Here is a 23,035-nt window from a genome sequence, read left to right as displayed (position 1 = left end):
TTTGGCTGTGATGGACACCTCTGCACCTACCTAAAAATAACCAAGGATATAAACCTGCTCCGGTACTTTATATCCATATTAAACACACCAGTTAGTTATTTTACTGTCATAGTTTGGTTTATCTAGGCCAGAAATAGGCCAGAGCTGAAATATTCTGTTGTTTTTGTTATATGTTTATTGTTCATTGTTGCCATTGAGCCACAATGGAGGCAAAGAATCTGCAGTAAAACCGCCGTGACTGTGTAATCATAACATAAATGTGGATTTAAATACAGTACAGGAGCAGTATTTACAAAAAAGGCAGTGAAGATAATAAAGGACACACAATTACCATCAGGCACTTGGTGCAGCATGCCGAAGGCAACTAGGAACATTTATAAGACGTCTTTTTTACTGAATGCAATAGAAATAGTGAATTCCCAGGCTTGTAATCATGTATCAAGGGTTTGTGATGTATGATACTGTATGTGATATTTATCGTGAATGTTATGTATGTTTCATAATGCATGGATGTTTATATGTGTAGATTTTATGCCATGAATGTCCAAAGTCAAATTTTCATGCAGTGGATAATTAATTATTCTATCTTATTCTGTCATGTCCTGTTCTGGTTTATTCTTACTGTACTGTTCTGACCTTTCCTGTCATGGCTTGTCCTGTTCTGTTCTCTTCTATTTTGTCCTGTCCTGTTCTACCCTGTTATATTTTGTTCTGGTTTATTCTGTCCTGTCCTGTCTTGGCCTGTTCTGGTTTATTATGACCTGTCCTGCGCTGTCCTGTTCTATTCTATTCTGATTCTGATTCTGACCTGTCCTGACTTGTCCTGTTCTGTTTTATTATGTTCTGTTCTGTCCTGCTCTGTCCTGTTCTGACTTGACCTGTCCTGTTCTATTCTATTCTGATTTATTCTATTCTGTCCTGACTTGTCCTGTTCTGTTTTATTATGATCTGTTCTGTCCTGTTATGACTTGACCTGTCCTGTTCTATTCTGTCCTGTTCTGTTCTGGTTTATTCTGTCCTGTCCTGTCTTGGCCTGTTCTGGTTTATTATGACCTGTCCTGCGCTGTCCTGTTCTATTCTATTCTGATTCTGATTCTGACCTGTCCTGACTTGTCCTGTTCTGTTTTATTATGTTCTGTTCTGTCCTGCTCTGTCCTGTTCTGACTTGACCTGTCCTGTTCTATTCTATTCTGATTTATTCTATTCTGTCCTGACTTGTCCTGTTCTGTTTTATTATGATCTGTTCTGTCCTGTTCTGACTTGACCTGTCCTGTTCTATTCTGTCCTGTTCTGTTCTGGTTTATTCTGTCCTGTCCTGACTTGTCCTGTTCTGTTTTGTTCTGTTCTGGTTTATTCTGTCTTGTCCTGACAAGTCCTGTTCTGTTCTGGTTTATTCTGTCCTGTCCTGACTTGTCCTGTTCTGTTCTGTTCTGTCCTGACCTGTCCTGTTCTATTCTGTCCTGATTTGTTCTGTCCTGTCCTGTCATATTATTTTCTATTCTGTGCTGTCCTGACCTGTCCTACCCTAACTTGTCCTGTTCTTTTCTATTCTGTCCTGACCTGTCCTGTTCTGTTCTGTCCTGTCCTGATTTGTTCTGCCCTGTCCTGACCTTTCCTGTTCTGTTCTGCCTTGCCTTGTCTTGTCCTGATCTGTCCTGTTCTGTTCTATTCTGTTATGTTCTGGTTTATTCTTTTCTGTCCTGAGTTGTCCTGTTCTGTTTTATTCTGTTCTCATCTGATTTATTTTGTCCTGACCTGTTCTGTCCTATTCTGTCATGTCCTATTCTTTTCTTTTCTATTATTTTCTGTCATGTCCTGGTTTGTTCTGTTCTGTCTTGTATTGTCCTGTCCTGTTCTGTTTTATTCTGTCCTGTTGTTGTGTCTATGGTGATGTTAAATGTTTTATTTTGTATTTCCCATTAAGGTACGTGTGGACAGCGGTATTCAAGAGGGAAGTGAAATCAGTATTTACTATGACCCCATGATCTCCAAAGTAAGCAGAACTATTTGATATGTGGAAGATGTTTAAAGCAATTTGTGTGTAGATGAATTTGCTCATTTAAGTGTTACGTGTTCTATGTAGTTGGTCACATATGGATCGACGCGAGCTGAGGCACTGAAGAAAATGGAAGATGCTCTTGACAACTACGTCATTAGAGGTACACACACACACACACACACACACACATGTCCATAAAAGTGCACCAGAAATCATCATAAAACACACAAACAATGGATAAAATTGATCTAAAACACATTTTAACCTCTTTTGTTTTAATTTAAATAGTGATTAGTGTGTATACCAATTTCAAATGATCAAACGCTGTATATAATGTTTTGCTATACACTTTATGGACAAAAGTATTAGAACACACCTCTAATCATTAACAAAAACTGTGAGGAGCTTCATGGAATGGAGCAGCTGCATGCAAACCCTACATCACCAAGCTCAATGCCAAGCTTTGGGTGGAGTTGTGTAAATCACACCACCACTGGACTTTGGAGCAGTGGAAACGTGTTCTGACGAGTGACAAATTTTTATCTGTCAGTCTGATGAACAAGTCTGGGTTTGGTGAATATCTGGAGACTGCATTGTGCCAGCTGTAAAGTGTGATGGAGGAGGGATAATGCTAAGGGGTGTTTTACAGGGGTTGGCTTAGGCCCTTAGTTTCAGTGAAGGGAAATCTTAATGCTTCAGCATATAAATACATTTTGGATAACTGTATGCTTCCAACTTTGTGGAAACAGTTTGGGGAAGGACCTTTTCTGTTCCAACATGACTGTGTCCCAGTGCACAAAGCTCTTCTTTTTTCTTTTTTCCTCAGGTGTGACCCATAACATTCCTCTCCTGAGGGAGATCATCGTCCACCCACGTTTCATCTCAGGCGACATTAGCACCAACTTCCTGCCGGAGGTTTACCCCGAAGGGTTTAAAGGTCACCCGCTGACAGCCAGCGAGAGGCGTGAGCTTCTGGCAGCGGCGGCTTCTCTCTACGTAGCCGCTCAGCTTCGCTCTCAAAAATTTCTGGGACAGCAGAGGTCAGTCAGAACACTTAACCCTTGCATACAGTCCTGACTTGTACTTAGAGGCTTCACACAGTCGTTTGGTTGCCCCGTTTTTTACGGTTTTGCTGCTTCTCATGTAAATGCGCCCTTAAACACGTAGAGTTTCATGTGTGTGTGTGTGTGTGTGTGTGTGTGTAATGCAAACATGCAAATCAAAGCTATTCACAACCACAGAAACAAGGACTGAACCAGTAGCTTGAACAGACGCTAACTCACGTACCTGAGTAGTGTTTTTAGCTGTTTTACACTTAAACATCTTGGACATTTTGTCAAACCAATTGCTAACTGCATTGCTGTAGAATTGCTAGTGTACCTGATCATCTTTAGAGTTTGCTAAGTTAAGTTAAAGTATGAAATAAACTACATTGACAAACTACCAGGAGCAAAATACTTCTTTTGAGGTGCAGCACAGCCTACAGAGAGATGATCATGTATGTAGAGAAGTACAGTTTTTCATTGATTACGGAATCACAAAAGAGACAAAATGCACCCAATACGTAAACACATACAACCCTAAAATCAGAAAAAGTTGGAACAGTATGGAAAATGCAGTGTAAAAGTGTAAATGACCTTGTCAAGGGCACTGACATAGCTCCATACCATGACAGACCCTGGCTTTTGGACTTGTTGCTGATAACAGTCTGGATGGTTCTTTTCGTCTTTGGTCCGAAGCACACAGTGTCCATTTTTTCCAAAAAAAGACCTGAAATGCTGATTCATCTGACCACAATACACGTTTCCACTGTGTGATGGTCCATCCTAGATGCCTCCGAGCCCAGAGAAGTCGATGCCGCTTCTGGACATGGTTAACATAAGGCTTCTTTTTTGCACAGTAAAGTTTTAAGTGGCATTTGTGCATGTAACTCTGTATTGTAGTGCTTGACAAAGGTTTGCCAAAGTAATCCCTCACCCATGTGGTCATATCAGCTATTGTTGAGTGGTGGTTCTTGCTGCAGTGCCGCCTGAGGGATCGAAGATCACGGGCGTCCAGATTAAGCTTGTGTCCTTGGCCTTTACGAACTGAAATTCCAAATTCCTCCTGATTTCTTGAATGGTTTAATAATATTACGCACTGTAGAGGGAGAAATATGCAAATCCCTTTCAATCTTTTTAAATATTTTAATTATTTTCTTACACATGTATTGACTGGAGATCCTCTGATCATCTTTGCTCATCAAAGACTCAGCCTTTCCTGGATGCTGCTTTTGTACCAAACCATGATTACAATCACCTGTTGACATCACCTGTTTGGAATCACATCATTATTTAGTTTTTTCACCTTATTACTAGCCCTAAACTGCCCCCGTCCCAACTGTTTTTGTGTTGCAGGCCTGAAATGCAGGAATGGATGTTTATTAATAAATAAATTGAAGTTGACCAGACATAACATGAAATATCTCAGATTTAAACTGTCTGCAATCAAATAAGTCAGAGTAAATGTAAGGAACACTGCATTTTTATTTTATTTGCGTTTTTCATACTGTCCCAAATGAGTCTGTTACACTAACTTAATTGCTGTATGATTGCAGCCTCATATTGTCCCTCATATTTCATAGACTACTCAAATAAAAAATGTTAAATCACTAAACACAAACCCTAAGTTTTAAATTTTACAGCAAATTGCATATTACACAGGAAACGGCTCATTTTACTGTGACTGTGTCTGTGACATGAATTAGGTATGGCCTTAGTTATTAATATTCTCAGTGATATTTGTTGCTGGGGTGTATTTGGAATAATCACCTCAGGAGAAATGATCCAGTTTGGCTTGTTTAAGTGCTGCTCTGCATCACACCACATTGTCATGGATCATTTTCCTAGTAGGGTCAGTCATGCTTTATTCCCTACACAGTGTTTTAACCTCTTTAAATCCCAGACTTGCATTCCTCACTCTCGTAGCTACATAGTTTCCTTATTATATTCACTCTACGTGCTAATTATCACGCTTTAGTAGAAACTGCTGACCAGTTTATTGTGATTTTAGAAAGTGAAACCCTACTGTGGATGAATTCCAAACAGTCACATTCTTTCAGTTACTAACTACACTATTAGTTTCATTATTTTGACTGATTTCTGTAGTTCTGGAAAAAAAAAACACACTCCAGTAAGCCATCTGTCCAAACATCTCTCCCTCCTTCTTTCTCTTTCGGATCGTTTTCTAAAGTTATTCATGAGTGTGTGCGTGTGTGTGGTAGGGAGTCTTTCTTTGGTGTCACCGTGGCCCACCATAGTGGAGAAAAACTCTTCCCACTAATTGATTTACTTTAGATCTGCTAACAGAGGAGCTGTCAATCAAGCCACGTTCTGTGTCTGACTGGGTGTGTGTGTTGCTAATTATGTGAGCCTGTGTTGCTTGTTAGGTGTGTGTGTGTGTGTGTGCGCGTCGTGGCTCTACATGTGTCCGGCAGCAGTGAGGTTGCAGTTCTGTAAGCAGGAAGTCGGAGAGGAAGGATTAAGCGGACGCTTTTTGTGTGGCACGGCTTTTGTTATTGAGATAAACGAGTGAAAGTTAATCTGAGGTTGTTAGTTAATGCAGTTTCCTGAATTTTTGTCTGTTTTTCAGTGTTTTAGATTTTTGTCTAGAATTTTCTGTTCCTATTTACTGGTGCTGGTCATAAAATTAGAATATCATGAAAAAGTTGATTTATTTCAGTAATTCCATTCAAAAAGTGAAACTTGTTTATTATATTCATTCATTACACACAGACTGATATATTTCAAATGTTTATTTCTTTTAATGTTGATGATTATAACTGACAACTAATGACAACCCCAAACTCAGTATCTCAGAAAATTAGAATATTGTGACAAGGTACAATATTGAAGACACCTGGTGCCACACTCTAATCAGCTAATTAACTGAAAACACCTGCAAAGGCCTTTAAATGGTCTCTCAGTCTAGTTCTGTAGGCTACACAATCATGGGGAAGACTGCTGACTTGACAGTTGTCCAAAAGACGACCATTGACACCTTGCACAAGGAGGGCAAGACACAAAAGGTCATTGCTAAAGAGGCTGGCTGTTCACAGAGCTCTGTGTCCAAGCACATTAATAGAGAGGCGAAGGGAAGGCAAAGATGTGGTAGAAAAAAGTGTACAAGCAATAGGGATAACCGCACCCTGGAGAGGATTGTGAAACAAAACCCATTCAAAAATGTGGGGGAGATTCACAAAGAGTGGACTGCAGCTGGAGTCAGTGCTTCAAGAACCACCACGCACAGACGTATGCAAGACATGGGTTTCAGCTGTCGCATTCCTTGTGTCAAGCCACTCTTGAACAAGAGACAGCGTCAGAAGCGTCTCGCCTGGGCTAAAGACAAAAAGGACTGCTGAGTGGTCCAAAGTTATGTTCTCTGATGAAAGTAAATTTTGCATTACCTTTGGAAATCAAGGTACCAGAGTCTGGAGGAAGAGAGGAGAGGCACAGAATCCACGTTGCTTGAGGTCCAGTGTAAAGTTTCCACAGTCAGTGATGGTTTGGAGTACCATGTCATCTGCTGGTGTTGGTCCACTGTGTTTTCTGAGGTCCAAGGTCAACGCAGCCGTCTACCAGGAAGTTTTAGAGCACTTCATGCTTCCTGCTGCTGACCAACTTTATGGAGATGCAGATTTAATTTTCCAACAGGAATTGGCACCTGCACACAGTGCCAAAGCTACCAGTACCTGGTTTAAGGACCATGGCATCCCTGTTCTTAATTGGCCAGCAAACTCACCTGACCTTAACCCCATAGAAAATCTATGGGGTATTGTGAAGAGGAAGATGCGATACGCCAGACCCAACAATTCAGAAGAGCTGAAGGCCACTATCAGAGCAACCTGGGCTCTCATAACACCTGAGCAGTGCCACAGACTGATGGACTCCATGCCACGCCGCATTGCTGCAGTAATCCAGGCAAAAGGAGCCCCAACTAAGTATTGAGTGCTGTACATGCTCATACTTTTCATCTTCATACTTTTCAGTTGGCCAACATTTCTAAAAATCCTTTTTTTGTATTGGTCTTAAGTAATATTCTAATTTTCTGAGATACTGAATTTGGGGTTTTCATTAGTTGTCAGTTATAATCATCAACATTAAAAGAAATAAACATTTGAAATATATCAGTCTGTGTGTAATGAATGAATATAATATACAAGTTTCACTTTTTGAATGGAATTTACTGAAATAAATCAACTTTTTCATGATATTCTAATTTTATGACCAGCACCAGTATATAGTGTAGAAATTAATTGATTCATTAATTAACTTGCCAGGCCTGAAGTGACACATTCAGACTCTGGACAGTACAAGAATTGTTGGTAGTTGCCTCATGACAATTTCAGAGCGGGATAAAAATCTGATTTTTTACCACATGGATGTTTGTAATGGTCCTCACTCAATAGATTTAAAACACATTAAGGGCCCAAGAATAAAAGGGCCATTTCACTGAATGGGTGCCATTTGCATGTGGTGTATTTCCTCGGCTGCTCCCATTAGGGGTCGCTGGTGGATCATGATCCGCATTATTGATTTGGCACAGTTTTTATGTCGGATGCCCTTCCTGACACAACCCTCGCTATTTATCCGGGCTTGGGACCAGCACTACAATGCACTGGTTTATGCATCCTAGCTGCTGGGTACCTATAGGACAATTCAGTGTCTCCAATTAGCCTGGCTGCATGTTTTTGCATGGGGAGAACATGCCAACTCAGCACAGAAAGGACCCAGACCGCCCCACCTGGGGATCGAACCCAGGACCACCTTGCTGTGAGGCGACAGTGCTACCCACTTAGCCACCGTGCCGGCACGCCCCTGCCATTTGCGTGTAGAAACTCAATGAAATTAAACTTTTTACATTTTTTATCTTTGTTCGACACTGAATCTAGTAACACACATACTTAACTACTTAGAATGTGCATTTGGTCAATCTCAGACAACTTTGTTTCATTTTTAACATAGAATTAGTAAATACATAGAATATAGAAGCATGAAGTTCATGCTAAAAACATGAAAACAGTGGGCACAGTCTAATGATTTATCATAAAAATGTTTTTTAAATAAAAGATAAAATGTAGGTAAAATGAGTGTACGCAGAGATCTTCTCAGTCAGAGTTACAATATTATCAAACATACAAGGGAAATGGAGAACTTACTTTTGCTCTTCCCATGGTCTTCAGTAGATACAGATCATGTACAGTCATAGCCTAGTGGTTAGGGTATTGGACTAGTAATCAAAAAGGTTGCTGGTTCAAGCCTCACCACTGCCAGGTTGCTGCTGTTGGGCTCTTGAGCAAGGCCCTCAACCCTCAATTGCTCAGATTGTATACTGTAACTGTAATGTAAGTCGCTTTGGATACAGGCGTCTGCTAAATGCTGAAAATGAAAATGTAATGTAAATGTCCATCAGAAGGATGAATAGGTTAAATCTTAGTAACAGGACTGTAAAAACCAGGGGACATGTATTTTCCACATTATTATACATTTCTAATGGGATATAAATATAAATAACAAAGATGGGATATAAAGTCACCAAACAATACAAGGAAAAAAGCATTTCTGAAAGATTTTACTCATTTATTCAGTATCATAGGAAGTTGTTCCTAACATTTTCAGTTATAAATGTTAAATTTGCAATTAGATCAATGTGCAGGACACTATCCTTAATAAAAATGTATTTTAAAGTTAGTTTTACACTAACACTCCTGTACTTTAGTACTTTTGTACTTTAATAATTTTTGCTGTCTGTCTGTCTGTCCATCTATCCATCCATCCATCCATCCATCCATCTAATGTCCTGGGGACAGAAATGGCACCAATTTAGCGGAATGACCCAAAAATTCTATGCTTCCAACTATGCAGCTACAGTTTATGGAAGGCCCTCTGGCACCTTTCAGCATGACTGTACCCCAGTGTATCAAGCAGTTTCTATAAAGACAAGAATAAAATCTTGGTTTAAAGAAACTCCAGTGTCCTGTACAGAGCCCTGACCTCAGCACTACTGAACAGCTGTGGAATTAACTTAAACATCAAGTGAGGGTTTTGGGTCCAACATATAAATGCTCTGGGCACAAGTTCCCACAGACCTATTTCAAAGTCTGTTGTTACAGCTGAAATGATCACATAGAGGTCGTTCTGTTTAAATTCTACTTGTTTTTGAAATGGAATGTCCAACCTGTTCAATGTCAAGTGTCCACATACTTCTGGCCATATAGTTAAGCAATAGAACACGAGAGGGAGTGTGTTATCACGAATAACATCACGGCTGTGATTCGGTCGCAGGCACGAGCCGAAGGCGAGTGCCGTAGATCATCACAGCCGTGATGTTATTCGTGATAACACACGAACAACAGTTTTCACAAAATAAAGAAAGAAAATAAATCAAAGAAGCCCTAAATTTAATCATAAATATGCTTTAATATTGACAATACCTTCCGCCAAAAAGTAGTTCCACAACAAATATAAAGTTTAACACTACAAAGCAGACATCCCAAGTTGCAAAAACTCATTTCAGGGAGGTAAGAACAACAACAAGAAAAAGGTAACAACCTCCGAAGGGAAAAAAAGAAATAAAAAAACTTCTTGCACACACCAAAGGATATGGGTGATAACAGAACTTTTAGGAGCTGCTAACTGGGCTATTATGCTAACTGTTCGCGTTACAAACACATTAAAGTTCCCTACATAGTGCACTAGAATGTGTATCAAATCACGGATTTATGTTCGCTACACAGTGCACTAGATAGTAAATTAGACAATTGGTTATGTTCCCTATACAGTGCGATAGATTGTATATCAGATCACGGATTTAAAACGTGATCGGGAGCTGTGTCGCCTGCGTGCACGTTTGTGTGTGAAGTATTATTGGAAAGAAATACAGGAGATAAACTGTTCAGTAGAGCTTTGTTTTATTGCATCCTTAAACTGAACCCACGCATGCGTATACGGCATCAAGCATAACTCCGTATTCTGTGTTAACCCTTTAACGTCTTAAAGGCATATTACAACAGTGTGCATGCAGCTTGTCGTTACTGGCAACGCGTCAGCGGAGTAATACAGTTGTGGTGTGAAAAGCCCGTGCTGTTGTCACGAATATCAGCACGGTTAGAACGCTTCTCAACCAATCAGATTGTACGGTCGGAACTAACTGTTGTATAATATTGTATATACATCTAAGCCCAGCTGTATAGAATTCTATCACAAAAAAACTGTGCCACAATTATATGGCCTCACAGCAAGCAGGTCCAGGTCCTTTCTGTGTGGAGTTTGCATGTTCTCCCAGTGTCTGTGTGGGTTTACTCTGGGAGCTCTGGTTTTCTCATGCAGTCAGGTGAATTGGAAATACAAAATTGTCCATGACTGTGTTTGACGTTAAACTTGATAAATCTTGTGTAACCAGTAACTACCTGTCCTGTCATGAATGTAAATAAAGTGTGTAAATGACCTTAAAATCCTAATAAATAAATAAATAATACTCTGCAGTGACCTGTAGTCCAGAAATCACAAACTGATTGTGTGTGTTTCAGAGTGTCCACCACCCCTCAGGAGAGGAAGAGCTGGGAGCTGTGTGTGGAACTGGATAATGCAGTTCATACGTTGTGTGTTTCTCGCTCTGGTACAAACTACACAGTGAGTGTCATCAAACTCCTTTTTTTAAAATTTGTTCTTGTTTTCTTTTTTATGTCCATTCATTCCTGCAGCACAGTAGTAGCTCAGCAGTTAAGGTACTGGACTAGAAATCAGAAGGTTTCCGGTTCAAGCCCCACCACCTCCACACTGCCACTGTTGGACCCCTGAGCAGCGTTCACTAACCCTCAGTTGCTTGAGTTGCAAAGTTGGAAGCATAATCATATCATGCCTGTTAGTAGTGAGAATGGCTGAAACACCTGAACTCAGTAATTACAAGTGGTGTCCTCATACTTTTGGCAATACAGTGAATATACAGACCAGTTGTAGCCTAGCGGTTAAGGTACTGGACTAGTAATCTGGGCAGTTGTAGCCTAGTGGTCTAGTAATCCAAAGGTCGCTAAAGCCACATCACTGCCAGGTTGCCACTGTTGGGCCCTTGAGCAAGGCCCTTCACCCTCAATTGCTTAGACTGTATACTGTCACAGTACTGGAAGTCTAAATGCCGAAAATGTTAATGTTTTAAAATAGTTGATATATGAAATAGCTTTCATTTATTGAGATGAACTGTTCAAGAGTTTGAAATGAAGAAATGTAGTACTTGAGGGATGTAAAGAGTTCGTACTGATATAAACAGAGGGATTTGAGGTTATGAGTTGGTAAACTGGAATGAAGTCTGAGCAGTTTATGTAAGGGTTTCAATTAGGGCTGGCACCGATCCGCTGTATCAGTATCGGTGCGATATTGGCCCAAATCACTGGATCGGATATAGAAAGGAAAAAAACGTTGCTTAATGTAAATAACACTTAATGTAAATAAGACCATTGTTTGTGTGTAAAGCAAATAACACACAAATATACGCTCCAACAGAGTGCCGTTTATTGCCAGCTCACTCTTGATGATATCATTAACATGTGCCACTGATCTACAACTCATCCGCAACAGCCATTCAGAAATTAAAACACACTGATCTACTAAAAACTTTTAGCATTTGAAAAAATCATCTACTACTGCCACATCTAAAAACAGTTTAAACACAATAAAAATCATCTACTACTGCCACATATACACACACTGTTTAAACACAAAAAAAATCATCTACTACTGCCACATCTAAACACACTGTTTAAACACAATAAAAATCATATACTACTGTGACATCTAAAAGCACTGTTTAAACACAATAAAATCATCTACTACTGCCACATCCAAAAGCACTGTTTAAACACAATAAAATCATCTACTACTGCCACATCCAAAAACACTGTTTAAACACAATAAAAATCATCTACTACTGCCACATCTAAACACACTGTTTAAACACAATAAAATCATCTACTACTGCCACATCTAAACACACTGTTTAAACAATAAAAATCATCTACTACTGCCACATCTAAACACACTGTTTAAACACAATAAAATCATCTACTACTGCCACATCTAAACACACTGTTTAAACAATAAAAATCATCTACTACTGCCACATCTAAACACACTGTTTAAACACAATAAAAATCATCTAATACTGCCACATCTAAAACACTGTTTAAACACAATAAAATCATCTACTACTGCCACATCTAAACACACTGTTTAAACACAATAAAATCATCTACTACTGCCACATCTAAACACACTGTTTAAACACAATAAAAATCATCTACTACTGCCACATCTAAAAACACTGTTTAAACACAATAAATATTCATCTACTACTGCCACATCTACACACACTGTTTAAACACAATAAAAATCATCTACTACTGCCACATCTAAAAACACTGTTTAAACACAATAAATATTCATCTACTACTGCCACATCTAAACACACTGTTTAAACACAATACAAATCGCTTTATAAATGATAAATCGCTCACCTGAGATAACCTATCTTGAAAACCTATCTTGTCCTGGCTTGGAGATCTCTCACATCCTCAATGATTAATCCATTATTGTTATGAATAATTTTAGCCACAGATGTCCTCTTCAAAATCCAGCAGGGTTTAACAATCTAAAAACGTGACAGAACTTTAATGGAAAATCTCAACCAAACAACCAAACTCTGCGTAAATTCTAATTGGTCCATCGCGTTTGATTGACATCCACATCTTCCAATTGTAGACACTTTTGTTAAACAAGCCAAAAATGCTGCTAAATCTTCTGTGTGTAAAAGTTAAAATAAAAACAGCAGTTTTGCATAAGTGTGATGTTGTAGGTTCTGTATTATTACTCACAGTGTGAGCATTGTTATTTAGATAGCTAGTTTAACCATGGTGCACTGATACATGTATTATTACTGCTTAGTTGTTTGAGAGGAGAAATGACGGTATCGGATTGGTATCCCTATCACCCAATTTGCAGTATCGGTATCAGTATCGGACATAAAAAAGTGGTATCCAGTCAGCCCTAGTTTCAATTTTCTTGCTCCCACTATGCCGCTAATTTTATGCTTTGAGTTTTGTGTGGTTTCAGTTTGACTGATCTTGAAGCAAAGTTTGGCAGGTTTTGTTAATATTTGGCAACCCTGCTTGTCATAAAACCCAATATTAATTGATCACTTTTACCACTTTTGAAAAGCACCAAAATGCCAGGTGTTCACAGCTGTTTCTCTTTACTGTAATTGATCTAAATACCAACTGGTCTAAACTGGTCTTATTCAGCACTGGTCAGAAAAGTTAAATCACATTATGAGGCTTGTTAAAAATGTTCAATATTAAAAAAGACATGGACTAAACACCAGCTTCTTTTCTCCCTCTCGAATCCATCGGTCGTTTCCCACCCTTACTCCGTCTCCTTTGGGATGTCTTCTTTTTCGGATCAGCTGTGAAAGGAATTGGCACTGCGCGAGGGAATTGTGGGAGTTTGAAGTGTCACTCATTGCCTGTGTGTTTGTACACCTGTGGAACTTCACTGGGATGAAAGCACCCTCAGGGGGTCCGTATGGGTCACCCAGCTCAGGGTAAACCTGCAGATTCGGGATCATCTCCCCACGGCCCTTGTAATCGAATTATAGAGGATTTCGAGCTGGACTCTGATCCCGAATCTGCCTCAAGGAGCTGACCCAGAATGGTTACGGGTTTCTCACAGCTGTGCACATCTGTGGTCACGTCTGTCAAATCTTGGGCTGGAATACTGATCTGGGACCAGTTGTTTTGTTCCATTATTGAATAGTCAGCGAGCAGTGTTAAATTTCAACACAACATGGAACAGACTTGAAAGGTTACGGGTGGGTGGAAAGAAACAGCCCAGCTTGGGGCACTAAAACGTTTAAAAATTATTATAAAAAAAAAATACCAATAATTAAAAATAGGCATTTATAGAAACATGACGCCTCCCCAACCCAAAAATAGAAAATTGACAGATTTCATTTGCAAGTATCTCACTATCCTATAACTCTTGTCCTTTGAGACATGTAGTGTGAGTGTTCGCCCTGGGACGCCACTTCAAACTGGACCCCCTGCTTCTAAAAGTTCAGAGGTCCTAATGGCTTAAATGGCCACTGACAGGGAGTGATCTGTACTTTTGTTTATACAAGTGGTTCTGGGCTGTAAGTGAGCCCCTTGATACTGTTTTTAAGTTTGCTCTGTGTGTGTGTGGTGGGGGGGCAGCTCCTGTTTTTTTCTTAAAGGCATCAGGTGGACTGGGAATATCACACTGACCGTACCAGATGTAGACTCACACACATTCTAAGTATGTTGACACACCTTCTAATTACTGAGTTTAGGTATTTTAGCCACACCCATAACCCTCATGCCTACAGTGTATAATACATACGATCTTACTTTGTGTGAACAGTTTGAGGAAGGTCCATAAAGACATTGTTTGATGAGTTTGGTGGAAAGGAACTCCAGTGGCCTGACATTCCTTCCACTGAGCATCTTTGAGATGAGAGATGTATAGGAACACTGACTGTAAGCCTTTCTTATTGAAAATCACAAATAAACACAGGCTGTTAAAGCTGTGAGGAAGCTTTAACTGGACAGTGATGCACATGGCTTAAAAATAGGATGTCGAACAAGCTCAGGTCATGTGACCATATACTTTTGGTCATATATGTGACACTCAGCTCCAGTCTTATTGCTTAAAGTGAGATGCTCATAAGTTTAAATCTCAATTCTGCTTGGCTGGCTGCATTTACGATCTCTGCTGGCTGTTTGCCACATGCACAATGAGACGGGGATAATAGAGATCAGTGTGTAACTCTCTGTGCGCGATACGGATCTCCATATGAACCCGCCTGGTGCAGGTGAAAAGAAGTAGTAGGCTACTGCACACGTTAGAGGGGGCGTGTGTTAGTTATGGCGTTTTTCGGTCAGGAGTGGAGGTCTGCAGGAGTAGAGAAAAGCAAAATGAGATCGGGTAATTGGATATGACTAAATATGACTTGGGAGAGTAATTGTGGAGCAGGATCTTATTAAAAAAATTTACATATTCTGTGACGTGTTGCTATTTTGCTTCTATTCTACCCCCCACTTACAGTCCAAATTTAATCTGTGTACTTTCTAATCTTAACCATGTTAATAAATGACTAATAAAGCATGTACCTCTCTCTTTCTGTGTGTGTGTGTGTGTGTGTGTGTGTGTAGGTGGAGATTGACGGAGAGAAAGTAGAGCTTTCTGGCGAGTGGAATCTGGCTTCCAGTCTTCTGCCTCTCATTATCAATGGCAACCACAGAGCCCTGCAGGTACACACACACACACACACACACTTCTTACTGCATACACTCATGAGCCAAAACATTAAGACCACCAGCTCAATACAGTATGTTGTCAAAACAGCTGTGTAGTATGGGGTATCAGTGATATCTGGTCCTTCAACTATTCTATCTTTTTCTATTGCTTTGATGTCCAGTTCTGATGCCTTTGCACCTCATTGCAGGTGCAACAGTGGACAGTAGTTAGCATGGGCATTCTGACTGATCTGCGCCTACTAAACACCATGCCTAGAAGGGACACGTTCACCAGATTCAAAATGATCTTTAATTTAAGCCACAGTAGCTTGTAGTTGGTCTGTATCAGATACCATATCCTTATGTCCCCTGACATTAGGGAGTCTCCACCATGCCTGTGAGCACACCTTACCTTTTTGAGATATCTCCACCCAGTCGTTCGGCCATAATAATTTGACTCTGATCAAAGTCACTCAGGTTATTATGCTGATCAGATCTGCTGCATTCAACACGTAAACTACTAGGAACTACCATCAGACATTTATTTCTAGACTTCCCCCCAGATGACGCATTGGTCACACACGATTAACACATTCATATTTTGTGAGGGAGGAAAATCATTCACTCTGTGATACCTGCAGAATACCTCTTTCTATCTAACACTGACTGACTTAATGTACTAAATACTCACAGGAACTACAGACTCCATCAATACTAAGACTATGACATAAATCTTTAGCCAAGCCAAAATGAAAACAATCCTTAATTTCTTAAAAGAAATTGGTATAAAAGAGCGCTGTTAAAGAACAACATAAGGTGGGTGATAGACTGACATCAATTATCTACCCTTTCTGCCATGAATATAACCATGGTGTAAGCACAGCCTAAAACAACTAAATAAATAATAAATAAAGTCTTCTCCATTTCCCAATTGTGAATCCGTTGCTGCTTGCACAACTCCTGATCAGATCAAGGAGAGCCAGATCTCTACACGCCCCCTCCAGCACCTGTCTAATCTGGGATTGCTTCTTATCACCTGACGACGTTGGGTTCCCACACAGAGCCGTATGGTGTACACTCAATGTGACTCCTCGGGGAGGGTTTCCAACAGCCAACCATGCAGCCAAAAAATAACCACGTCATTTAATAACCCCCTTCATGATGCAGTCAAAGCGGCCATTTAGATCATTTTTGCATCATACGCCTATGCACAAAGACACCTGACTTGGTGGAAAGAACACAAAACCTGGACTCATGAGCTGTACATACATCTACATCCTTATAGATTGAAGTATGGACAAGTATGGTCCAATTATGTTTCCAAGTTGGATTCATAAACCGGAACAGTCATCTGGTGGATGGTTGCATAACAGCTACAAATACAGAAGAATTACAGGACTACAGGACCAGGTGCACCTTATGGTGCAAACACTTTCGATATGATGATGTTGCTAATATATATATACTGATGTCATGACTGTAGAATAGTTTGAAAAACACCAGATCAGGTCAAGGGTGTGGCACAGTGGCTTGGTGGGTAGCACTGTCGCCTCACAGCAAGAAGGTCCTAGGTTCGATTCCCAGACGAGGCGGTCCGGGTCTTTCTGTGTGGAGTTTGCATGTTCTCCCCGTGTCTGTGTGGGTTTTCTCCAGGAGCTCCGGGTTTCTTCCCACAGTCTAAAAACATTCAGTCAGGTTAATTGGAGACACTAAATTGCCCTATGTGTGTGTGTGTGTGTGTGTGTGTGTGTGTGTGTGTCTGCCCTGCGATGGACTGGCACCCCGTCCAGGGTGTTACTGTGTGCCTTGCACCAATTGAAAAGCTGGGATAGGCTCTAGCACCCCCCCATGACCCTGATTGGATAAGCAGTTTAGAGAGTGAGTGAGTGAGTGAGTGAGTGAGTGAGTGAGTGAGTGAGTGAGTGAGTGAGTGAGTGAGTGAGTGAGTGAGTGAGTGAGATATGGTCAAGCTTCCACTGGACTTAACAATCACTGAATTTAAACATCCACTTTATTGGAAACGTCTGTAGTGCAGACTGTGAAGTAGATCCCGCATTTATTATATCCCTCCACCACTGCTGCAGACCCCTACCCAGACTGAGGAAGGCTATACATAGCATGTCGGTACTTTCAGCCAGCAGAGGTCGCTATTGCAGCTTCCAATTGTCAAGAGGAGTGAAAGCTCTTGGACAGGTTGGGCGCGCAGGCTGACCTCAAAATAAATACGAGGTTCTTTTTCCGCACTTTACATCACTTTTTTACATAATCACCTTCCTTTGTGATGCATCATCATCATCACATGAAAATCTTCTTCCCCTTAAAGCTTCATTGAGCGCCCAAAAAGGTGGAAATCAGATGGCGCTAAATCCGCGCTATAAGCTCTCTCACACTCTCTACTATTCCCGCCCTCACCGATCCAACCGAAATATAAAAGTGTGGAAACTTTTTGAAGATCCCTCGTATATTGTCATTAATTTCTAAAATGTTGTCCTCCGTGTACGTGTTCGTTCTCACACGTGGTAAACGTGTTCTGATTGCATCTTGTGACTTTTCACTGCTGTTTGTTGTTTCAGTGTCTTTCACGTGATGCCTCTGGAGAAATCACACTGCAGTATCTGGGCACTTTGGTAAGTTCAGCCAAGTTCAAAATGTAGATCATTGTTTTTAATGTTTATTTTATTTATTGAGGGAGAAAAAAAGGTTATGCAACAAATACACTACATGACCAAAAGTATGTGCACAGCAAGTCCACATACTTCTAGGTTTAGGTGTTTTAGCTACACCCATTGCTAATGTGTGTGGAATTAAGTATCTAAAAAGAATAATATGCTTAGAACTTTGTGGCAACAGTTTGAAGAGGTTCCATCATGACTGCATAAAAAAGGTCCAAAAAGACACGGGCTGTGTTCAAAATAGCCTACTACATAATACTCACATACTGATGGGGCCCCAAGTCAGTATACTGTATGTGACCTAAATGATTTTTTCAGCACACACTCTGGTAGTGGTAGGGGGTAAAGTTTCAAATATGTATTATACTGTATATTTTGCCCATGGTTTTATAATGGGATGACAAACGAGCACATTGTCAGGTGTCCACATAATTTTGGTCATAGAGTATATACACCGATCAGCCATAACATTAAAACCACCTCCTTGTTTGTACACACAACTGTCCATTTTATCAGCTCCACTTACCATATAGGAGCACTTTGTAGTTCTACAATTACTGACTGTTGTCCATCTGTTTCTCTGCATGCTTTGTTAGCCCCCTTTCATGCTGTTCTTAATGGTCAGGACTCTCCCAGGACCACTACAGAGTAGGTATTATTTGGGTGGTGGATCATTCTCAGCACTGCACTGGCATGGTTTTGGTGTGTTAGTGTGTGTTGTGCTGGTATGAGTGGATCAGACACAGCAATGCTGATGGTGTTTTTAAACACCTCACTGTCACTGCTGGACTGAGAATAGTCCACCAACCAAAAATATCCAGCCAACAGCGCCCCGTGTGCAGCGTCCTGTGACCACTGATGAAGGTCTAGAAAATGACCAATTCAAACAGCAGCAATAGATGAGCGACTGTCTCTGACTTTACATCTACAAGGTGGACCAACTAGGTAGGAGTGTCTAATAGAGTGGACACAGTATTTAAAAACTCCAGCAGCGCTGCTGTGTCTGATCCACTCATACAAGCACAACACACACTAACACATGTGGGGGTCCTGACCATTAAAGAACAGGGTGAAAGCAGGCCAAAAAGGTATGTAGAGAAACAGATGGACCACAGTCAGTAATTGTAGAACTACAAAGTGCTTCTATATGGTAAGTGGAGCTGATAAAATGGACAGTGAGTGTAGAAACAAGGAGGTGGTTTTAATGTTATGGCTGATTAGTGTATATCACTTGAAAAACTAATGCATTCCTTAATACCTGGTTGGTGTCATTGATAAGCAGCAGCAAATGTAATGAATTCCTGTGTTAAACAGGCATTTTCACTTAGGATTTTCTGGTAGAGAACAGATTTCAAGGTTTCGTCATTTATAAGCTTATAAGTTATAAGGTGACGTGGCTCTAAAACAGCAGAACTCCACACCAGCACACTACAATAAGAGTCTATATCTGTTGGTATGATGTTCATATTGTGGAACGTTGTGTTAGTATGCATCAGAAGTAACAAAATGATCCACTGACGAGTCTATAGAACTTTATAACGAAGACTAACCCCATCTCGGGGTCAACACTAACCTGATCTGTGGTGAACCCAGCTTGGAGTTTTTTGTCTGGGTTTTTTTGTGACCTCCTGAATGAGATATGAGATCTTGATGTGTATCCAGAGGAGTTTTGATTTCTGGCCAGTTCTGGGATGATTTACCACTGTTTGACTTTTTTTTTTTTTTTTTTGCTATATAAAGATAACGGCTCTCACTGTGGAGTCCCAGTGCATTTGAGATGGCTTTAAAACCCTCTTAGTTCCAGAAATTCTTTACATCGTGCAGCTTGTGTGCAGCTATGTATGTGATGTTTAGATTAAACAGGAGTACAGTAATAAAGCCTGACTGTTTAGTCCAGCTGAACCCCATAATTAATTACATTTGATTAATTAGTTGATTGAGCACTGAGGTGGCTTTTATTTATTTTTACACAGGGCTGTCAGATCATTTTCCTTCCCTTCAGTGAATGAATTTTTTTATGTTGTATTCTTTTATTCACATCTCTTTTATACACTATATGGACAAAAGTATTGGGACGCCCCTTTTAATTATTAAATTTGTGCATTTCAGCCACAACACTTGCTAAGAAATGTAATCAACCTGTTATACAAAGGAAATTATATACTTCCAACTTTGCAGCAGTTTAGGGAAGGCCCTTTCCTGCTCCAGCATGACTGTGCCCCTCCAGTGGTGAGCACAGATTCCTGACCTCAGCCACTGATCACTGAACAGCTTTTCAATGAATTGGAAAATGAACTGAAGCTTTCTCAAACACACCGAACCAAACACCAGCATTTAGCAGACGCCTTTATCCAAAGCGACTTACATTACAGTTATAGCATACAGTCTGAGCAACTGAGGGTTAAGGGCCTTGCTCAAGTGCCCAACAGCAGCATCCTGGCAGTGGTGGGGCTTGAACCAGCAACCTTCTGATTACGAGTCCTGTACCTTAACCACTAGGCTACGGCTTGGCCTTTCTCGAACAGCATCAGTGCCCAGCCATACAAATGCTCTTTTGACTGCATGGGCACAGACATACTTCCCATAGACGTACTTCACATACTACACAGAAGCCTTCACAGAAGAGTGGCTGTTGTAATAGCTGAAAGGTCACACAGGGGTCACTCTTTTTAAATTGCATTGATTTTAAAATTAGGCTGTTCAACAAGCTCATGCTCAGGTGTCCAAATACTTTTGGCCATGTAGCGTATTGGATCCTGTGTTCCATGCTGAGGATGAGAATGAGGATGAAAAAGCAGGAAGAAATGAGTGAGTTATAGTTTGGGTGTCGGTAGGGGACAGGATACACACGCCGGTGAGAGAGACAATATGGAATTCCCACCCGACATGAAGTGAACTGAAAACTCACACGTTCTCAACCGCTGAGGTCAAACCTGGCATCTTTACCAAGTCCAGGTGCCACGACGCCGCCACAAATCACTACGTGCCACCCATGATGCCCCTTTTCAACTTACACAATACCTGCCTTCAATCTATAGCAGCCTAACGCCTAAGCAAACAAACAACCTTTAAAAACACACCATACAGGAAGTTAAATCTGTAGCTCACGGAGGACTCGTGCATGCGTCCGCTCAGTGGGTGGTACACGCTTCAAAACCACGGTTAGATATTAGCGGCCTGGCTCAAAGCACCGGCGCGTTAAAGGCTACCACAGGAGCCACTTCCGGTCATTCTGTGCATGTTGAGGTACGACTTCTGTCCGGCAGAACAAGAGGACCCCGCTGAGCTTTAACAGTTTTTAGGGTTTCCCCTCCGATCACATGGGATCTGCACTCCCTCACAGGTGCCCATGTGACCGCTTTAAAAATAGAAAAGGCTATAAGGTTAGCTAGTCTTTGTGTTCCTAAAGAAAACCTCTCAAAGCTCACAAATGTACTAGCCACTTTATTAGGAACACTGTGTTAATACTGGGGTACCTTGAAACTCGACGTCAGTTGGTTCTGGGAGTGGCGTTGAGTTCCATGGTCCCGTAGAACTGCATATTTTTTAGACTAATGTAAAATTATGCGGTTGTTTTTGATGCTTATACACTGAAAATAACACTGAAATACAATTGAAAACAGCTAAATATAATTAAAAAAAATACAATTAAACCTTTTATCTCTTTATTGTTTCCTTATGCTTCTTAATCATGAAGCTGCTTAATCTTGGAATACTGTATTCCTTAGTGAGACTAGTAATTCACATGAGGTGACAAAATCGCTTTTGCGCTGCTGTGCCGTAATTTCCTATGAAGTGTGACTGTGCACGAAGCTCAACATGACTTCTTGTACTAAAACAACGAGTGTGGAACTTCATTAGTGGAGAGAACTTATGAGCAGTAATAATTAAGAGAAGTTTAGTGTTTCTATGTCATTCTTTTAATACATTAATCAAAGTTAAGCTTTTTTTTTTTTAACAATAAGCGTTTTAGACTCTCTCTGAAAAGCTGATTCTCACAATTTCTCAGCACTCCGAGCTATAACACAAGTTTAAAAGTGAAACAGTGAGGTAATTACAGCTAAACACAGATATACACACTGATCAGCCATAACATTAAAACCACCCCTTGTTTTTACACTCACTGTCCATTTTTATCAGCTCCACTTACCATATAGAAGCACTTTGTAGTTCTACAATTACTGACTGTGGTCCATCTATTTCTCTACATGCTTTTTTAGCCCCCTTTCACTGTTCTTCAATGGTCAGGTCTCTCTCTCATAACTAATGCAATTACGACCTCTGCTGGCTGATTGATGGCGCCTGCACAGAGATGAGAAAACAGTGCTCTCAGGGTGTGTCTCTCCATACACAGTGCTGTGCTGCACTGCACTCGTCGAAGTCTAGGTGATAAGATGCATACGGCATGCTGCCCACGTGTCGGAGGGGGCGTGGGTTAGCTTCGTTCTCCTCAATCAGAGCAGGAATCGGCATTGGTGGAGAGGAAGCATGACGCAATCGGGCAATTGGACGCACTAAAAAGGGAGAAAAAGGGGAGAAAATGCATAAACAAAATATGTATATAAATGAACCTGTGCATGTTCACCTTAGTATATCACAGTATAGTTGTGGAAGAAACATTGTAAATGCTTTTTTGCATGGCAAACATAAAAAAGGCAGATTTCAAATGTGACCATACCATTGTGGACCAGTTTTGTCACACAAGGGTCATCCAGAGGTTGCCAACTTCTGGACCTTGTGTGACCTGTCGTACACGAGGTTACAAAACTTCCTTGGTTGAATTCCTGGAAAGTAGGGCATTTCCCTTCCTTTAACTTTCCGGATGTTTCTACAAGAACTGTGATTAATAACCAAGTGTCACCCACTGACTAAAATTAGCCTGGCTATAGCATGACATCGTTGGAAGTCAAGGTTAGGAAGTTGCTAAATACAAGGGCAACCTGACTCAGATTTTCAGCCAAACACAGTCTACACTTAATTCCACTTAATTAGTTGGGCTTGGTCTTTGTACTACTGGACCACCAG

At 40.6% G+C, this 23,035-nt stretch overlaps 1 protein-coding gene across 2 annotated transcripts in view; it reads left to right on the top strand.

Moving 5' to 3' along the window:
• Positions 1–23,035, top strand: part of pcca (propionyl-CoA carboxylase subunit alpha) — a 99,651-nt gene that overhangs the window by 58,204 nt on the left and 18,412 nt on the right. For both annotated transcript variants that reach the window (XM_063010544.1, XM_063010543.1), the window contains exons 15-20: positions 1,925–1,993; positions 2,084–2,159; positions 2,826–3,039; positions 10,566–10,668; positions 15,255–15,353; positions 17,912–17,965. In XM_063010544.1, coding sequence (XP_062866614.1) covers positions 1,925–1,993; positions 2,084–2,159; positions 2,826–3,039; positions 10,566–10,668; positions 15,255–15,353; positions 17,912–17,965 — 615 coding nt within the window. The remainder of the gene's footprint in view (positions 1–1,924; positions 1,994–2,083; positions 2,160–2,825; positions 3,040–10,565; positions 10,669–15,254; positions 15,354–17,911; positions 17,966–23,035) is intronic.

The sequence above is a fragment of the Trichomycterus rosablanca genome, chromosome 15, assembly GCF_030014385.1.
Source record: "Trichomycterus rosablanca isolate fTriRos1 chromosome 15, fTriRos1.hap1, whole genome shotgun sequence".
Taxonomy (NCBI): domain Eukaryota; kingdom Metazoa; phylum Chordata; class Actinopteri; order Siluriformes; family Trichomycteridae; genus Trichomycterus; species Trichomycterus rosablanca.
The sequence above is the reverse complement of the archived record's forward strand: the minus strand, read 5'-3'. Positions and strand labels throughout refer to the sequence as shown.